The 15,920-nt window shown below is 39.0% G+C and overlaps 1 protein-coding gene across 1 annotated transcript; it reads left to right on the top strand.

Moving 5' to 3' along the window:
* Positions 1 to 257: 257 nt before the first annotated feature.
* Positions 258 to 15,670, top strand: serpine3 (serpin peptidase inhibitor, clade E (nexin, plasminogen activator inhibitor type 1), member 3; the record flags this gene model as incomplete). Its single annotated transcript, XM_079225275.1, has 10 exons — positions 258 to 289; positions 9,976 to 10,121; positions 10,985 to 11,275; positions 12,325 to 12,534; positions 13,238 to 13,480; positions 14,096 to 14,294; positions 14,423 to 14,523; positions 15,110 to 15,196; positions 15,277 to 15,360; positions 15,618 to 15,670. 10 exons carry the CDS (start codon positions 258 to 260, stop codon positions 15,668 to 15,670), a joined length of 1,446 nt encoding a protein of 481 aa, XP_079081401.1.
* Between the last annotated feature and the right edge of the window lie 250 nt (positions 15,671 to 15,920).

Raw genomic sequence — 15,920 nt, 5'->3', positions numbered from 1 at the left:
GTTCGTCAGGAAAGATCCATGTTTCCTGTTTGTCCTCTTCTTCTTCTTCTTGGTTGTTGTTGTTGTTGTTGTTGTTGTTGTTGTTGTTGTTGTTGTTGTTGCTGCTGCTCTTCTCCTGCTGTAATCTCTGCAAGGTGTTGCAGAGATTTCACTATTTCTTGATTATTTCTTAATTTTTTCTTCAGTATTTCTTCATTATTTCTTCACTATTTCTTCTTTATTTCTTCATTATTTCTTCATTATTTCTTCTTCCAGACATGAACACAGTGATCCTTCAGACGCCTCGCCGGTGAGCTGAGATGAAAGCTGCCGATTGTCTTTGGTCGGTTACCGTGAAGTCTCATCTGCTCCGTCCCCGTCCTTTAAAACAAACATCTAAATTCCTGTGCGGAGAGTCGGGTTTTAAAGAATGTGTTGAGTCCGTTTAATGAAGCCGAGCCGAGCCTCCACTAATTAGTCGAGTCCAGTAATGGCCGGAATCCCCCTTCAGACAAAGCCATCAAATACCTGACGGCTTCCAACCGTCTTCTCCCTTCATGGGAAAAAATGCCAGCAATTTATTTTCCCCAATTACGAGGGACGTTGATGGATGTTAGAGGAGACAGCGGACATTCCATCAATAGACGCAGACATGTTGTTTTATTTTATAGAATTGATTGTTGTGCAGCCAGCAAACCATCATCATCGTATAGTTTGAAGCAGGATTCATTCGCAATCTGTGGACTCAAAAGTGATTAAAGTGATAAAAAGGTTAGCATGAAGACTGGATGATGATGCTGGTTCATCAATAAAGCTTTAAAATGCCATTTCATTCACTGACTTAATGTAATAATTCATTTACAGAGAGAAGTGGATCGAAGGAAGTGGATCACAGAAAGTGTAAGGGATCATAGTCCCCTGGTGATATAGTTATGTTACCAGCCCTTGTATGGGATCATAGTCCCCTGGTGATATAGTTATGTAGATGTGTGTGTCGTCTGCATAATGATTACACACTTTGTTGTTTTTCATAATCTGTGCCAGTGGAAGCATGTAGATGTTGAACAGAAGAGGCCCCAGTATTGAACCTTGGGGAACACCACATGTCATCCTAGTCAGCTCTGATGTGTAATTAACTACCGACCCAAAGTATTGTCCTTCAAGATTCAAACCAGTTAAGTGCTCCAGAGAGTCCTACCCAGACTTCAGTGTGTCTAGTAGTGTGTCATGAGGGGTCCCCCCTTATTAACACGTTCTTCTATCTGCATGTCCGTGTGCTAAGGACTGGAACATAACTGAGCCCAAAACCAAAGTGGTACTTCTCTGCTGACGGTCCTCGTCCTGCAGACTTGTTCCTTCCTGCGCAGGAATAAATACTCAGAAGCTTAAAGGTTGTTGTTGGATCTCATTGTTTTAAACATCTCATCCGCAGCTTGTGAACAGGAGTTACAAATAATACCACCACAACAGTGGGTTAACCAGTTAGTTAAATAGTGAGTTAAGTTAGTTAAATAGTGAGTTAAACAGTGAGTTAAGTTAGTTAAATAGTGAGTGAAACAGTTAGTTAAATAGTGAGTTAAATAGTGAGTTAAACAGTTAGTTAAATAGTGAGTTAAACAGTTAGTTAAATAGTGAGTTAAGTTAGTTAAATAGTGAATTAAACAGTTAGTTAAATAGTGAGTTAAACAGTTAGTTAAACAGTGAGTTAAATAGTGAGTTAAACAGTTAGTTAAACAGTGAGTTAAGTGAGTTAAACAGTTAGTTAAACAGTGAGTTAAATAGTGAGTTAAACAGTTAGTTAAACAGTGAGTTAAGTGAGTTAAACAGTTAGTTAAACAGTGAGTTAAGTTAGTTAAATAGTGAGTTAAACAGTTAGTTAAACTGTTAGTTAAGTTAGTTAAATAGTGAGTTAAACAGTTAGTTAAATAGTGAGTTAAGTTAGTTAAATAGTGGGTTAACCAGTTAGTTAAATAGTGAGTTAAGTTAGTTAAATAGTGAGTTAAACAGTGAGTTAAGTTAGTTAAATAGTGAGTTAAACAGTTAGTTAAATAGTGAGTTAAGTTAGTTAAATAGTGAGTTAAACAGTTAGTTAAATAGTGAGTTAAATAGTGAGTTAAGTTAGTTAAATAGTGAGTTAAACAGTTAGTTAAATAGTGAGTTAAATAGTGAGTTAAACAGTTAGTTAAATAGTGAGTTAAACAGTTAGTTAAACAGTGAGTTAAATAGTGAGTTAAGTTAGTTAAATAGTGAGTTAAACAGTTACTTAAAAAGTGAGTTAAAAAGTTAGTTAAACAGTGAGTTAAATAGTGAGTTAAACAGTTAGTTAAACAGTGAGTTAAGTGAGTTAAACAGTTAGTTAAACAGTGAGTTAAGTTCGTTAAATAGTGAGTTAAACAGTTAGTTAAACTGTTAGTTAAGTTAGTTAAATAGTGAGTTAAACAGTTAGTTAAATAGTGAGTTAAGTTAGTTAAATAGTGAGTTAAACAGTGAGTTAAGTTAGTTAAATAGTGAGTTAAACAGTTAGTTAAACAGTGAGTTAAATAGTGAGTTAAACAGTTAGTTAAATAGTGAGTTAAATAGTGAGTTAAGTTAGTTAAATAGTGAGTTAAACAGTTAGTTAAAAAGTGAGTTAAAAAGTTAGTTAAACAGTGAGTTAAATAGTGAGTTAAACAGGTAGTTAAACAGTAAGTTAAGTGAGTTAAACAGTTAGTTAAACAGTGAGTTAAGTTCGTTAAATAGTGAGTTAAACAGTTAGTTAAACTGTTAGTTAAGTTAGTTAAATAGTGAGTTAAACAGTTAGTTAAATAGTGAGTTAAGTTAGTTAAATAGTGAGTTAAGTTAGTTAAATAGTGAGTTAAACAGTGAGTTAAGTTAGTTAAATAGTGAGTTAAACAGTTAGTTAAATAGTGAGTTAAACAGTTAGTTAAATAGTGAGTTAAATAGTGAGTTAAGTTAGTTAAATAGTGAGTTAAACAGTTAGTTAAATAGTGAGTTAAACAGTTAGTTAAATAGTGAGTTAAATAGTGAGTTAAGTTAGTTAAATAGTGAGTTAAACAGTTAGTTAAACAGTGAGTTAAGTTTGTTAAATAGTGAGTTAAACAGTTAGTTAAATAGTGAGTTAAGTTAGTTAAATAGTGGGTTAACCAGTTAGTTAAATAGTGAGTTAAGTTAGTTAAATAGTGAGTTAAACAGTGAGTTAAGTTAGTTAAATAGTGAGTTAAACAGTTAGTTAAATAGTGAGTTAAATTAGTTAAATAGTGAGTTAAACAGTTAGTTAAATAGTTAGTTAAATAGTGAGTTAAGTTAGTTAAATAGTGAATTAAACAGTTAGTTAAATAGTGAGTTAAACTGTTAGTTAAATAGTGAGTTAAATAGTGAGTTAATTTAGTTAAATAGTGAGTTAAACAGTTAGTTAAATAGTGAGTTAAGTTAGTTAAATAGTGAGTTAAACAGTGAGTTAAATAGTGAGTTAAGTTAGTTAAATAGTGAGTTAAACAGTTAGTTAAATAGTGAGTTAAACAGTTAGTTAAACAGTGAGTTAAATAGTGAGTTAAACAGTTAGTTAAATAGTGAGTTAAACAGTTAGTTAAATAGTGAGTTAAACAGTTAGTTAAACAGTGAGTTAAATAGTGAGTTAAACAGTTAGTTAAATAGTGAGTAAAATAGTGAGTTAAGTTAGTTAAATAGTGAGTTAAACAGTTGGTTAAACAGTGAGTTAAATAGTGAGTTAAACAGTTAGTTAAACAGTGAGTTAATTAGTTAAATAGTGAGTTAAACAGTTAGTTAAACAGTGAGTTTAGTTAGTTATATAGTGAGTTAAACAGTTAGTTAAACAGTTAGTTAAATAGTGAGTTAAGTTAGTTAAATAGTGAGTTAAACAGTGAGTTAAACTGTTAGTTAAGTTAGTTAAATAGTGAGTTAAACAGTTAGTTAAATAGTGAGTTAAGTTAGTTAAATAGTGAGTTAAACAGTTAGTTAAATAGTGAGTTAAGTTAGTTAAATAGTGAGTTAAACAGTGAGTTAAATAGTGAGTTAAACAGTTAGTTAAACAGTGAGTTAAGTTAATTAAAAAGTGAGTTAAACAGTTAGTTAAACAGTTAGTTAAATAGTGAGTTAAACAGTGAGTTAAACAGTGAGTTAAATAGTGAGTTAAACAGTGAGTTCCATCCATCCATTATCAACCGCTTATCCGGGGTCGGGTCGCGGTGGCAGCAGGTTCAGCAGGCCGACCCAGGCTTCCCTCTCACTGCAACACTTTCCAGCTCATTCTGGGGGATCCCGAGGCGTTCCAAGGCCAGCCGGGAGATATAATCCCTCCAGCGTGTCCTCGGTCTTCCCCGGGGTCTCCTACCAGTTGGACGTGCCTGGAAAACCTCTAATGGAGGCGTCCAGGAGGCATCCTGACTAGATGCCCGAACCACCTCAGCTGACTCCTTTCGACACGAAGGAGCAGCAACTCGACTCCAAGCTCCCTCCTGATGTCCGAGCTCCTTATCCTATCTATAAGGGTGAGCCCGGCCACCCTGCGGAGGAAGCTCATTTCGGCCGCTTGTATCCGAGACCTCGTTCTTTCGGTCACGACCCAGAGTTCGTGACCATAGGTGAGGGTTGGAACATAGACCGACCAGTAAATGGAGAGCTTTGCCTTCCGGCTCAGCTCCTCTTCACCAAGACGGACCGGTACAGCGCCTGTTTTACAGCTGCAGCCGCACCGATCCGCCTGTCGATCTCCCGCTCCACCTTACCCTTACAAGACCCCGAGATACTTGAACTCCTTCTCTTGGGGTAGGCAGTTTGTCCCCACCTGGAGGGAGCAATCCACCGGTTTCCGGCAGAGCACCATGGCCTCAGATTTGGAGGCGCTAACTCTCATCCCTGCCGCTTCACACTTGGCTGCAAAACGCCCCAGTGAATGCTGGAGGTCACGGTCCGAGGAGGCAAACAGGACCACATCATCCGCGAACAGCAGAGAGGCGATCCCGAGACTCCCGAACCGGATCCTCTCCGCCCCCTGGCTGCGCCTAGATATCCTGTCCATGAAGGTCACGAACAGGACCGGTGATAAAGGGCAGCCCTGGCGGAGGCCAACACCCACCGGGAACATGTCTGACTTACTATTATCCTCGGTAAACAGTGAGTTAAGTTAGTTAAACAGTGAGTTAAACAGTGAGTTAAACAGTGAGTTAAATAGTTAGTTAAGTTAGTTAAACAGTGAGTTAAGTTAGGCAAGGCAAGGCAAGTTTATTTGTATAGCACATTTCAACAACAAGGCGATTCAAAGTGCTTCACATAAAACCATTAAAAGCATCAAAACATAATGCAGATTTAAAAACAGTTAAGAAAACATTAAAACAGTCAAAAAGCAAAATAAAGTAGAAAAATAAAAAATAAAAGTTGAATAAAAGTTGCAGTGCAGTTTAAGAAATAAAATGCAGTAGTGAGATGCAGTAATTGAATCTGGTTCAGTTAAAGGCAGCAGCAAACAGAAAAGTCTTCAATGTGGACTTAAAGGAGCTGAGGGTCTATGAGGGTCTATGAGGGTCTATGAGGGTCTATGAGGGTCTCAGCAGACCTGCAGCTCTCAGGACCTTGTTCCAGATGTGTGGAGCAGAAAAGCTGAACGCTGCTTCTCCATGTTTAGTTCTGACTCTTGGAACAGAAAGTAGACTCGTCCCAGACGACCTGAGGGGCCGGGATGGTTCATAAGGTAGCAGCAGATCGCAAACATACTTAGGCCCTAAACCATTCAGTGCTTTATAAACCAGCAGCAGGATTTTAAAGTCAATTCTTTGTTGGACAGGGAGCCAGAGCAAAGACCTCAGAACTGGAGTGATGTGATCCACTTTCCTGGTCTTAGTGAGGACTCCAGCTGCAGCGTTCTGAATCAGCTGCAGCTTCCTGATTGACTTTTTACAGAGGCCTGTGAACACACCGTTACAGTAGTCAAGTCTACTGAAGATAAATGACCTGTGAACACACCGTTACAGTAGTCAAGTCTCCTGAAGATAAATGACCTGTGAACACACCGTTACAGTAGTCAAGTCTACTGAAGATAAATGACCTGTGAACACACCGTTACAGTAGTCAAGTCTACTGAAGATAAATGACCTGTGAACACACCGTTACAGTAGTCAAGTCTACTGAAGATAAATGACCTGTGAACACACCGTTACAGTAGTCAAGTCTACTGAAGATAAATGACCTGTGAACACACCGTTACAGTAGTCAAGTCTACTGAAGATAAATGACCTGTGAACACACCGTTACAGTAGTCAAGTCTACTGAAGATAAATGACCTGTGAACACACCGTTACAGTAGTCAAGTCTACTGAAGATAAATGACCTGTGAACACACCGTTACAGTAGTCAAGTCTACTGAAGATAAAGTCATGGACAAGTTTCTCCAGATCCTGTTGAGACATAAGTCCTCTAACCCTTGATATATTCTTCAGGTGATAATAGGCTGATTTTGTAATTGTCTTGATATGGCTGTTCAGGTTGAGGTCTGAATCCATAACTACACCTAGATTTCTGGCTTGGTTTGAGGTTTTTAACATTAGTGATTGAAGCTGAGCGCTGACTTTCAATCGTTCGTCCTTGGGACCAAAAACAATTACTTCTGTTTTATCTTGATTTAATTGAAGAAAATTCTGGCACATCCAGTTATTGATTTCTTCAATGCATTTAGCCAGCCCTTGTATGGGACTATAGTCCCCTGGTGAAATAGTTATGTAGAGTTGTGTGTCATCTGCATAATTATGATAACACACGTTGTTGGTTAAACAGTGAGTTAAACTGTTAGTGAAGTTAGTTAAACAGTGAGTTAAACAGTGAGTTAAACAGTTAGTTAAACAGTTAGTTAAACAGTGAGTTAAACTGTTAGTGAAGTTAGTTAAACAGTGAGTTAAACAGTGAGTTAAACAGTTAGTTAAACAGTTAGTTAAACAGTTAGTTAAGTTAGTTAAACAGTGAGTTAAACAGTGAGTTAAACAGTTAGTTAAACAGTTAGTTAAGTTAGTTAAACAGTGAGTTAAACAGTTAGTTAAACAGTGAGTTAAACTGTTAGTTAAGTTAGTTAAACAGTTAGTTAAGTTAGTTAAACAGTGAGTTAAACTGTTAGTTAAGTTAGTTAAACAGTTTGTTAAACAGTGAGTTAAACAGTTAGTTAAGTTAGTTAAACAGTGAGTTAAACAGTTAGTTAAGTTTGTTAAACAGAGAGTTAAACAGTTAGTTAAACAGTGAGTTAAACTGTTAGTTAAGATAGTTAAACAGTGAGTTAAACAGTGAGTTAAACTGTTAGTTAAGATAGTTAAACAGTGAGTTAAACAGTGAGTTAAACTGTAAGTTAAACAGTGAGTTAAGTTAGTTAAACAGTTAGTTAAACAGTTAGTTAAGTTAGTTAAACAGTTAGTTAAACAGTGAGTTAAACAGTGAGTTAAACTGTTAGTTAAGTTAGTTAAACAGTTAGTTAAGTTAGTTAAACAGTTAGTTAAACAGTGAGTTAAACTGTTAGTTAAACAGTGAGTTAAGTTAGTTAAACAGTGAGTTAAACAGTTAGTTAAGTTAGTTAAACAGTTAGTTAAACACTGAGTTAAACTGTTAGTTAAGTTGGTTAAACAGTTAGTTAAGTTAGTTAAACAGTTAGTTAAACAGTGAGTTAAACAGTTAGTTAAACAGTGAGTTAAGTTAGTTAAACAGTGAGTTAAACAGTGAGTTAAACAGTTAGTTAAGTTAGTTAAACAGTTAGTTAAGTTAGTTAAACAGTTAGTTAAACAGTGAGTTAAACGTTAGTTAAGTTAGTTAAACAGTGAGTTAAACAGTTAGTTAAACAGTGAGTTAAACTGTTAGTGAAGTTAGTTAAACAGTGAGTTAAACAGTGAGTTAAACAGTTAGTTAAACAGTTAGTTAAACAGTTAGTTAAGTTAGTTAAACAGTGAGTTAAACAGTGAGTTAAACAGTTAGTTAAACAGTGAGTTAAACTGTTAGTGAAGTTAGTTAAACAGTGAGTTAAACAGTGAGTTAAACAGTTAGTTAAACAGTTAGTTAAACAGTTAGTTAAGTTAGTTAAACAGTGAGTTAAACAGTGAGTTAAACAGTTAGTTAAACAGTTAGTTAAGTTAGTTAAACAGTGAGTTAAACAGTGAGTTAAACAGTGAGTTAAACAGTTAGTTAAACAGTTAGTTAAGTTAGTTAAACAGTTAGTTAAACAGTGAGTTAAACTGTTAGTTAAGTTAGTTAAACAGTTAGTTAAGTTAGTTAAACAGTGAGTTAAACTGTTAGTTAAGTTAGTTAAACAGTTTGTTAAACAGTGAGTTAAACAGTTAGTTAAGTTAGTTAAACAGTGAGTTAAACAGTTAGTTAAGTTTGTTAAACAGAGAGTTAAACAGTTAGTTAAACAGTGAGTTAAACTGTTTGTTAAGATAGTTAAACAGTGAGTTAAACAGTGAGTTAAACTGTAAGTTAAACAGTGAGTTAAGTTAGTTAAACAGTTAGTTAAACAGTTAGTTAAACAGTTAGTTAAGTTAGTTAAACAGTTAGTTAAACAGTGAGTTAAACAGTGAGTTAAACTGTTAGTTAAGTTAGTTAAACAGTTAGTTAAGTTAGTTAAACAGTTAGTTAAACAGTGAGTTAAACTGTTAGTTAAACAGTGAGTTAAGTTAGTTAAACAGTGAGTTAAACAGTTAGTTAAGTTAGTTAAACAGTTAGTTAAACAGTGAGTTAAACTGTTAGTTAAGTTAGTTAAACAGTTAGTTAAGTTAGTTAAACAGTTAGTTAAACAGTGAGTTAAACAGTTAGTTAAACAGTGAGTTAAGTTAGTTAAACAGTGAGTTAAACAGTTAGTTAAGTTAGTTAAACAGTTAGTTAAGTTAGTTAAACAGTTAGTTAAACAGTGAGTTAAGCTGTTAGTTAAGTTAGTTAAACAGTGAGTTAAACAGTGAGTTAAACAGTGAGTTAAGTTAGTTAAACAGTTAGTTAAACAGTGAGTTAAACAGTTAGTTAAGTTAGTTAAACAGTTAGTTAAACAGTGAGTTAAACTGTTAGTTAAACAGTTAGATTTCATGTGTTTAATTTATTACTGAACTCTTTGTTTACCTGGTTTTCTTTAGGCCCTTGTACCGCTATGAACTGTGGGTAGTTTCCTCAGACAAGTAATGCTGACTCAGGGAAAGACAGACAAATCTATTTCTATATATCTATATGATATCTATATATATATTGATATGATATATATATCAATTTATTTTTCTATATTCTTTATTATATTTATGTATCTATATTATATGTATTTATATATGATATATATCTATATTTATTTTTCTATATTCTTCATTATATTTATTTATCTATATTATATGTATTTGTATATGATATACATCTATATGTATTTTTCTATGTTCTTTATTATAAGTATTTATATATGATATATCAATATCTATACGTACATTAAATATATTTATCCATATGTGATATTAATCTATATAAGATGTATACATTTCATATATTCATCTTCCAGGTTGTTTAGTTTTATATAAATATGATATACAGACTCAGAGGACTTTAAAAAGACAGAGAACACATGAACGAGCTTTAACTTCCTCGTGAATTAAAAGGCAGTTCACGCGCGCGCACGAGCGTGCGTCCCGGGTCGGGGTCCTGCCTCCCGCCGCCTGGCGCTCACGGCCCCGCGCAGGGAGCGGGATCCCGGACGCGTGGTACGGACGTCGCCGACGGAGACCGCGGAACGGCCCCCTCTAAACACGGTCTTATGACCGGGGCCGGCTCAGAGGGACGCGGAGGACCGGACCAGAGACCTGAGACCACCAGAGACCTGCAGCGGGGACAGAGAGAGGACCAGAGACCAGATCCAGAGACCAGATCCAGAGACCAGATCCAGAGACCAGATCCTGAGACCAGATCCAGAGACCAGAGACCTGAGACCAGATCCTGAGACCAGAGACCTGAGACCAGATCCAGAGACCAGAGACCTGAGACCAGATCCAGAGACCAGAGACCAGATCCTGAGACCAGATCCAGAGACCAGAGACCTGAGACCAGATCCAAAGACCAGATCCAGATCCTGAGACCAGGTCCAGAGACCAGAGAGAGCCTGCGGGAGCTGGAGACCCCTCACCGGTCCACAGGTCGGACATTCATCATTCTAATAAAGTAATATTTATATTCTTCAATACCTGCAGTCAGAAGTATTCTGAGCAATACAACAGTGTACAAGTACACTAGAAGTATACATTCACACCAATTATGCAGAAAAAAATGATCATGTTTATATTGTATTATTATTATTGTTATCAGTGGTGTATAATAATATGCAACTGAGTACATTTACACCAACACAGTACAGGTTTGAGGTACTTATACTTCAATATTTCCATTTTCTTCTACTTTATACTTATGGTAAATATTGTACTTTTTACTGTACTAATAATAATAATAATAATATAATAAAATAATAATAAAAAAATAATAATAACAATAACACAAAAACATGAAATATATTTTCTTATTTAGAATGTTTACTTTTACTTTTGGTAATTTTATATTTTGATGCTACTTTTGCGCTTTTTGATCACATTTTGAAAGCAGTACTTTTACAAAGTATTTCTACAATGTGGAATTAGTATTTTTATTGAAGTAAAAGATCTGAGTACTTCTTCCATCTCTGAGTATTATATGGCATGCATAAGTTAGAGGTAATGAAGTATAAGTACAGGCTTGTATACAATTTAGGGAATCTAGTAAAGTACAAGTACCTTAACATTGTGCAATGTATTTACTTACAGTTTTTATGAATATTGGACAAATATTTCTGCTATTGTTTATGTTACTATATTACTAAAGTATACTACTATAGTACTAAAGTACAGTACTATAGTACTGTACTTTAGTACTATAGTAGTATACTTTACTAATATAGTAATGTACTTTAGTAGGGATTCTCTTGTTCCTGCAGGATCTAGTTTGACTCCCTCTCCTCTTGTTCCTGCAGGATCTGGTGGGATTGGATCCCCGTCCATGCGTCTCCGGCCCCTGGCGTCCCTCTGGCTGTGCCTCTGGCTGGTGGAGGGCGGCCTCTGTGACGGCGGCCTCCGGGGCGGCATGGCGGAGCTGCAGGGCCGGCTGGCCGTCCGGCTCTACCAGACGCTCAGCCAGACGGAGAACCGGTCCAACCTCATGGTGTCCCCGGCCAGCGTGGCCCTGTCCCTGGGGCTGCTGCAGCTCGGCGCCCGCGGCAACACGCTGGCCCAGCTGGAGGCCACGCTGGGATACAACGTGAAGGGTAGGCGGCGCCGGGGGGCCAGAACCTTCCTCCAAAGTGGGGCGTGACAGAAAAAGTTTGAGAACCACTGGTTTAGTTCAGACCATTTTGTTGGTCCATGCTGAATTTTGATTGAAATTACTTTTTGTGACTCCTCCAGCCGTGCTTTTTCAAATAATAGAATAAAGAAATTTGAAATCTCTTTCAAGTAAACCAGATCGCTCCATCAGACAAAAACTAATAACACGCGCAATCACTTTGTTAGAACATTGCAAATAAAGTTCTATCTGTGCAAAAAAATACTAATATTTGGCAAACAAACTGCCTATTTTGGCTGAAAGTCACAATTTTTGCACTAAATATAAGATCATAACAATAACATTCAACTTGTGTCAAACAAAACAAAATGACTGCAGATATGTGTGAGGATGGGTCAAATGCAGAGAATAATTTCCTTTGGGATTAATAAAGGATTCTAAAAAATGTAAAAAGATATTTTAAAAAAGTGAAGAAAAAAAATATCCCACCTGTAATACCTCCGCGCCCCACTAGAGGGTCGCGCCCCACAGTTTGAGAACCACTGCCTTAGACTAATGTTAAGTTTAAAAACCTTTGGGTGATCAGAATTTGATGGGTTATAGTAAAACGGATTTAATAAAAAGTTGATGGTGATGCAGCATAGAGTTCTCGACTGAAGGCGCCCCGCTTTCAGCACTCCACTTACAGCACTCCACTTACAGTCCACTGCAAATAGTTCCTGTCTAATGGAACCCTGAACAAAGGTTGTGCGTAGTTTAGTACCCTCGATGGCTGAGCGTAAGGCCTCTCATTGGTTAGTATCACAGCATGCAAATAGCTTCACAGGGGCGGAGTCCTCCTCTGGTCTGGCAACAAAAACAGTCCGACGCTCTAGTAGCTTCATTTCCGGTGTTTGAAGTCCTCACTGCGCAACTAAATGCAAAAGTTAGTTCTACCACGTGCAGCCCCCATTTTGAATTCATTTCATTCATAGCTGAACCTTTTCACAGGAATGTGTGTTCACCGCTCCTCTCTGTCTTCCTGTCCTGCAGACGTCCAGGTTCAGGACTTCCTGCTGCATTCCCACAGAGACGCCAGCAACAGCAGCCAGGGGGCGCTGCTGCAGCAGACCTGCACGCTGTTCGTGCAGAGCGGCGTGCAGCTGCTGGCCGACTTCACGCAGCGAGCGGCGGCGTGGGCCGACGGCGGCCTGGTGCGAGCCGACTTCAGCCAGGTCAACCACACGGGACGCGGCGCCGCCGGTACGGAGGTCTTTCTGCTTCCTGTCCGACAGGAAACCGTCTCCTTGCTTTGTGGAGTTGCTCTGCCCCCTAGTGGCCAAGAAAAAACTGCTAAAGCAGCTTTAAGTTTCCTAATTCTTTTGGTTCTCAGAGAATATTTTGTTATTAGGTAATATTCAAAGAGTATGAGAAAAGTATGAGAGAAAAGTCTGAAGAGCAAAACAGAAAATATAGACATGATTAAGTGGCGGTGCTGCTAACGTTACTAGCTCTCCTCCTGCTGGTTCTCTGTTAGCGGTGCTGCTAACGTTACTAGCTCTCCTCCTGTTGGTTCTCTGTTAGCGGTGCTGCTAACGTTGCTAGCTCTCTTGTTGTTTCTCTATTAGCGGTGCTGCTAATGTTACTAGCTCTCCTCCTGTTGGTTCTCTGTTAGCGGTGCTGCTAACGTTACTAGCTCTATTCCTGCTGGTTCTCTGTTCGCGGTGCTGCTAACATTACTAGCTCTCTTGTTTCTCTATTAGCGGTGCTGCTAACGTTACTAGCTCTATTCCTGTTGATCTAAACACTGATTGGTTGTTTACAAAGTCACATGATCAGAGACTAGAGAAACATCCATGACGTCCTGATCACATGATCTACTGAGTACTGGAGAAACTTTAATTTAATTACTTTATTGGTGTCTGAGAGATGAGTTCAACATTAAACATTGACCTTTGGCCCCCAGAGGAGCCGTGGCCCCTCCAGGCAGGAGGCAGCAGCGGGGAGCTGTCGGGCTCCGGCGAGGCCCAGGCCGAGGCCCCGTGGTGGGGCCAGCGGCTGCAGATGGCGCTGGTCAACACGGTGGCCTTCAGGGGCGTCTGGCAGAAACAGTTCCTGTTCAGCAGCACGCAGAACCTGCCCTTCGTCCTGTCTGACGGGACCGCCGTCAAAGTACCCATGATGCACCAGGCCAGCGAGGTCCGCTTTGGTAAGAGAAACTGATGAAGTATCTTCGTCCCTCTTTTATTTATCTTTTAATTTAGCATTTAGGATGATCTATTAACAGAAATGTAATATAATATTAATAAACATGTTTAAAAACGGAAACTTAATTATCTCCGCAACCACAGGTTTGTTTAACTTCATTTAAATTACTACAATACGGTAACCCTTGTGAGAAAATGGAAAGCAACTGTTAAGTTGAAGTACTTACGTAAACTTGCCGCGGCAACCGTAACGTTTCACTAAACCCTTGATAAGTACCCGTACAACGTGGGGCTTCACTAACAGACACATCCTGTTTTCGCATAAAATAAGTATTTTTTCCATGAACGACATCGTTTTTTGACTGAAACTCCTTCCTAACATGCCAATGCTTTGTTGGATTGTGATTTGTGTTGCATAATCCGATTCTTTAGGTCCTAATCTTTCCAAAAAGGTGTCTTATTAGTATGTGGGTTATTGTTAAGGCCCTGAACCAGACCGTTTTAACAACTCAGGGACGCTTAAGGAGGCATTTTTGGGGAATCTGCTTCATATGATGCTGGATGTTCATGTTGATCACCATATGGTATAAAAGTGATTTTTAAATCCAAACCCACAGGTCAGTTCCGGACGGCGTGGGAGCAGCGCTACACCGTGCTGGAGCTGCCGTACCTGGGCCGCTCCCTGAGCCTGCAGGTGGCGCTGCCCAGCGACAGGAAGACGGCGCTGGCCGCGCTGGAGGCCCAGCTCACGGCCCGCCAGCTGGCCTCCTGGGACTCGGGCCTGCGCAGAACCAGGATGGACGTTCTGCTGCCGAGGTTCAGCTCTCACGCGCCGGGGCGCCGGACGGTTTTAGATTCAGGGCTTCTGAACGCCGCTTACATCTGAACGCCGCTTACATCTGAACGCCGCTTACAAACGACTTCCTGTCTTCGGTTTTCCGCAGGTTCAAGATGCAGAACAGGTTCAACCTGAAGGCGGTGCTTCCCGCCATGGGCATCAGCGACGCCTTCGACCCGACGGCGGCGGATTTCAGCGGAATATCAGGTCGGTGCCTTCAAGGGACATTTAGTCCTCTAGACACAGAGCTGCAAACTGATCCAGAGTCAGAAACGTAGGGAAAGACATTGAAACGCAATCAAATATGAATAAACAAAGATTAAGAGCACGGTTAAAAAGTAGTCTGTTCTTTAAGTGTAGAAGATGTTTACTGAGGGAATAAATCAAGAGAGAAGTAGAGTCCTTTATATAGACTTCTATACAACCAGAGGAGTCACCCCCTGGTGGTCAGGAGAGAGAATGCAGCTTTAACTCATGAAGCAAATACTTCTATACAACCAGAGGAGTCGCCCCCTGGTGGCCAGGTGAGAATGCAGCTTTAACACATGAAGCAAATACTTCTATACAACCAGAGGAGTCGCCCCCTGGTGGTCAGGAGAGAGAATGCAGCTTTAACACATGAAGCATAGACTTCTATACAACCAGAGGAGTCGCCCCCTGGTGGCCAGGAGAGAATGCAGCTTTAACACATGAAGCAAATACTTCTATACAACCAGAGGAGTCGCCCCCTGGTGGTCAGGAGAGAGACGTTCTTTAATGAACAATCTGCTCTCACCGTTTGTTTCCTCCTCAGTGAAGGAGAGTCTCTACGTGTCCGACGCGTTCCATGAAGTGCGAATAGACGTCGCAGAGGACGGGACGAAGGCAGCGGCCGCTACAGGTGAGACACGTTATATATAGGATTCAGAATATAGCCTCCTCTGCAGGTGATGATAAAATCAATCATGTGTGATGTTTCAGCCATGGTTCTCCTCAAACGATCCAGAGCTCCTGTTTTCAAGGCGGACCGGCCATTTTTATTCCTGCTGCGACAGATTAACACAGGTATTTATCCCCTGGTTCGACCTCCGGCCTCTGGGGGGCGCTGACGCCATTACATGTACACACATGTACATTATTACATGTAATAATAAACATGATCCATGTTTATTATTACATGTAATAACTGACATTAATGGAGATTATTTTTCCGCAAACAACATATTTGTTCTTAAAAAATAAAAATATGAATCACAAATTGTCTTTTTCAGGAATTAAAATCAACAAAAAACAACGACTAACATGTTTGTTCTTCACTTCAGGATCCATCTTGTTCATGGGACGAGTGATGAACCCAGAACAACAAGCTCCATGACACACACACACACACACACACACACACACACACAGTATTTATTTGTGAATCACTTCAGGAAGAGGGAAAACGTTTTTGTAAATGTCTGTAAATAAAATGTTATTATATGTTTTTTTTATGCTCAGTGTTCTGGTCCTTTATTGTTTTGTTGAGTATTATTATAGCAACACTAGCTCCCCCTGGTGGCCTGGTGGGTCTCCTACTACTCTCCCTTTAGCTCCCCCTGGTGGCCCCGTAGAGCAGAGGATCC

The sequence above is a fragment of the Taurulus bubalis genome, assembly GCF_910589615.1.
Source record: "Taurulus bubalis genome assembly, chromosome: 1".
Lineage (NCBI taxonomy): Eukaryota > Metazoa > Chordata > Actinopteri > Perciformes > Cottidae > Taurulus > Taurulus bubalis.
The sequence above is the reverse complement of the archived record's forward strand: the minus strand, read 5'-3'. Positions and strand labels throughout refer to the sequence as shown.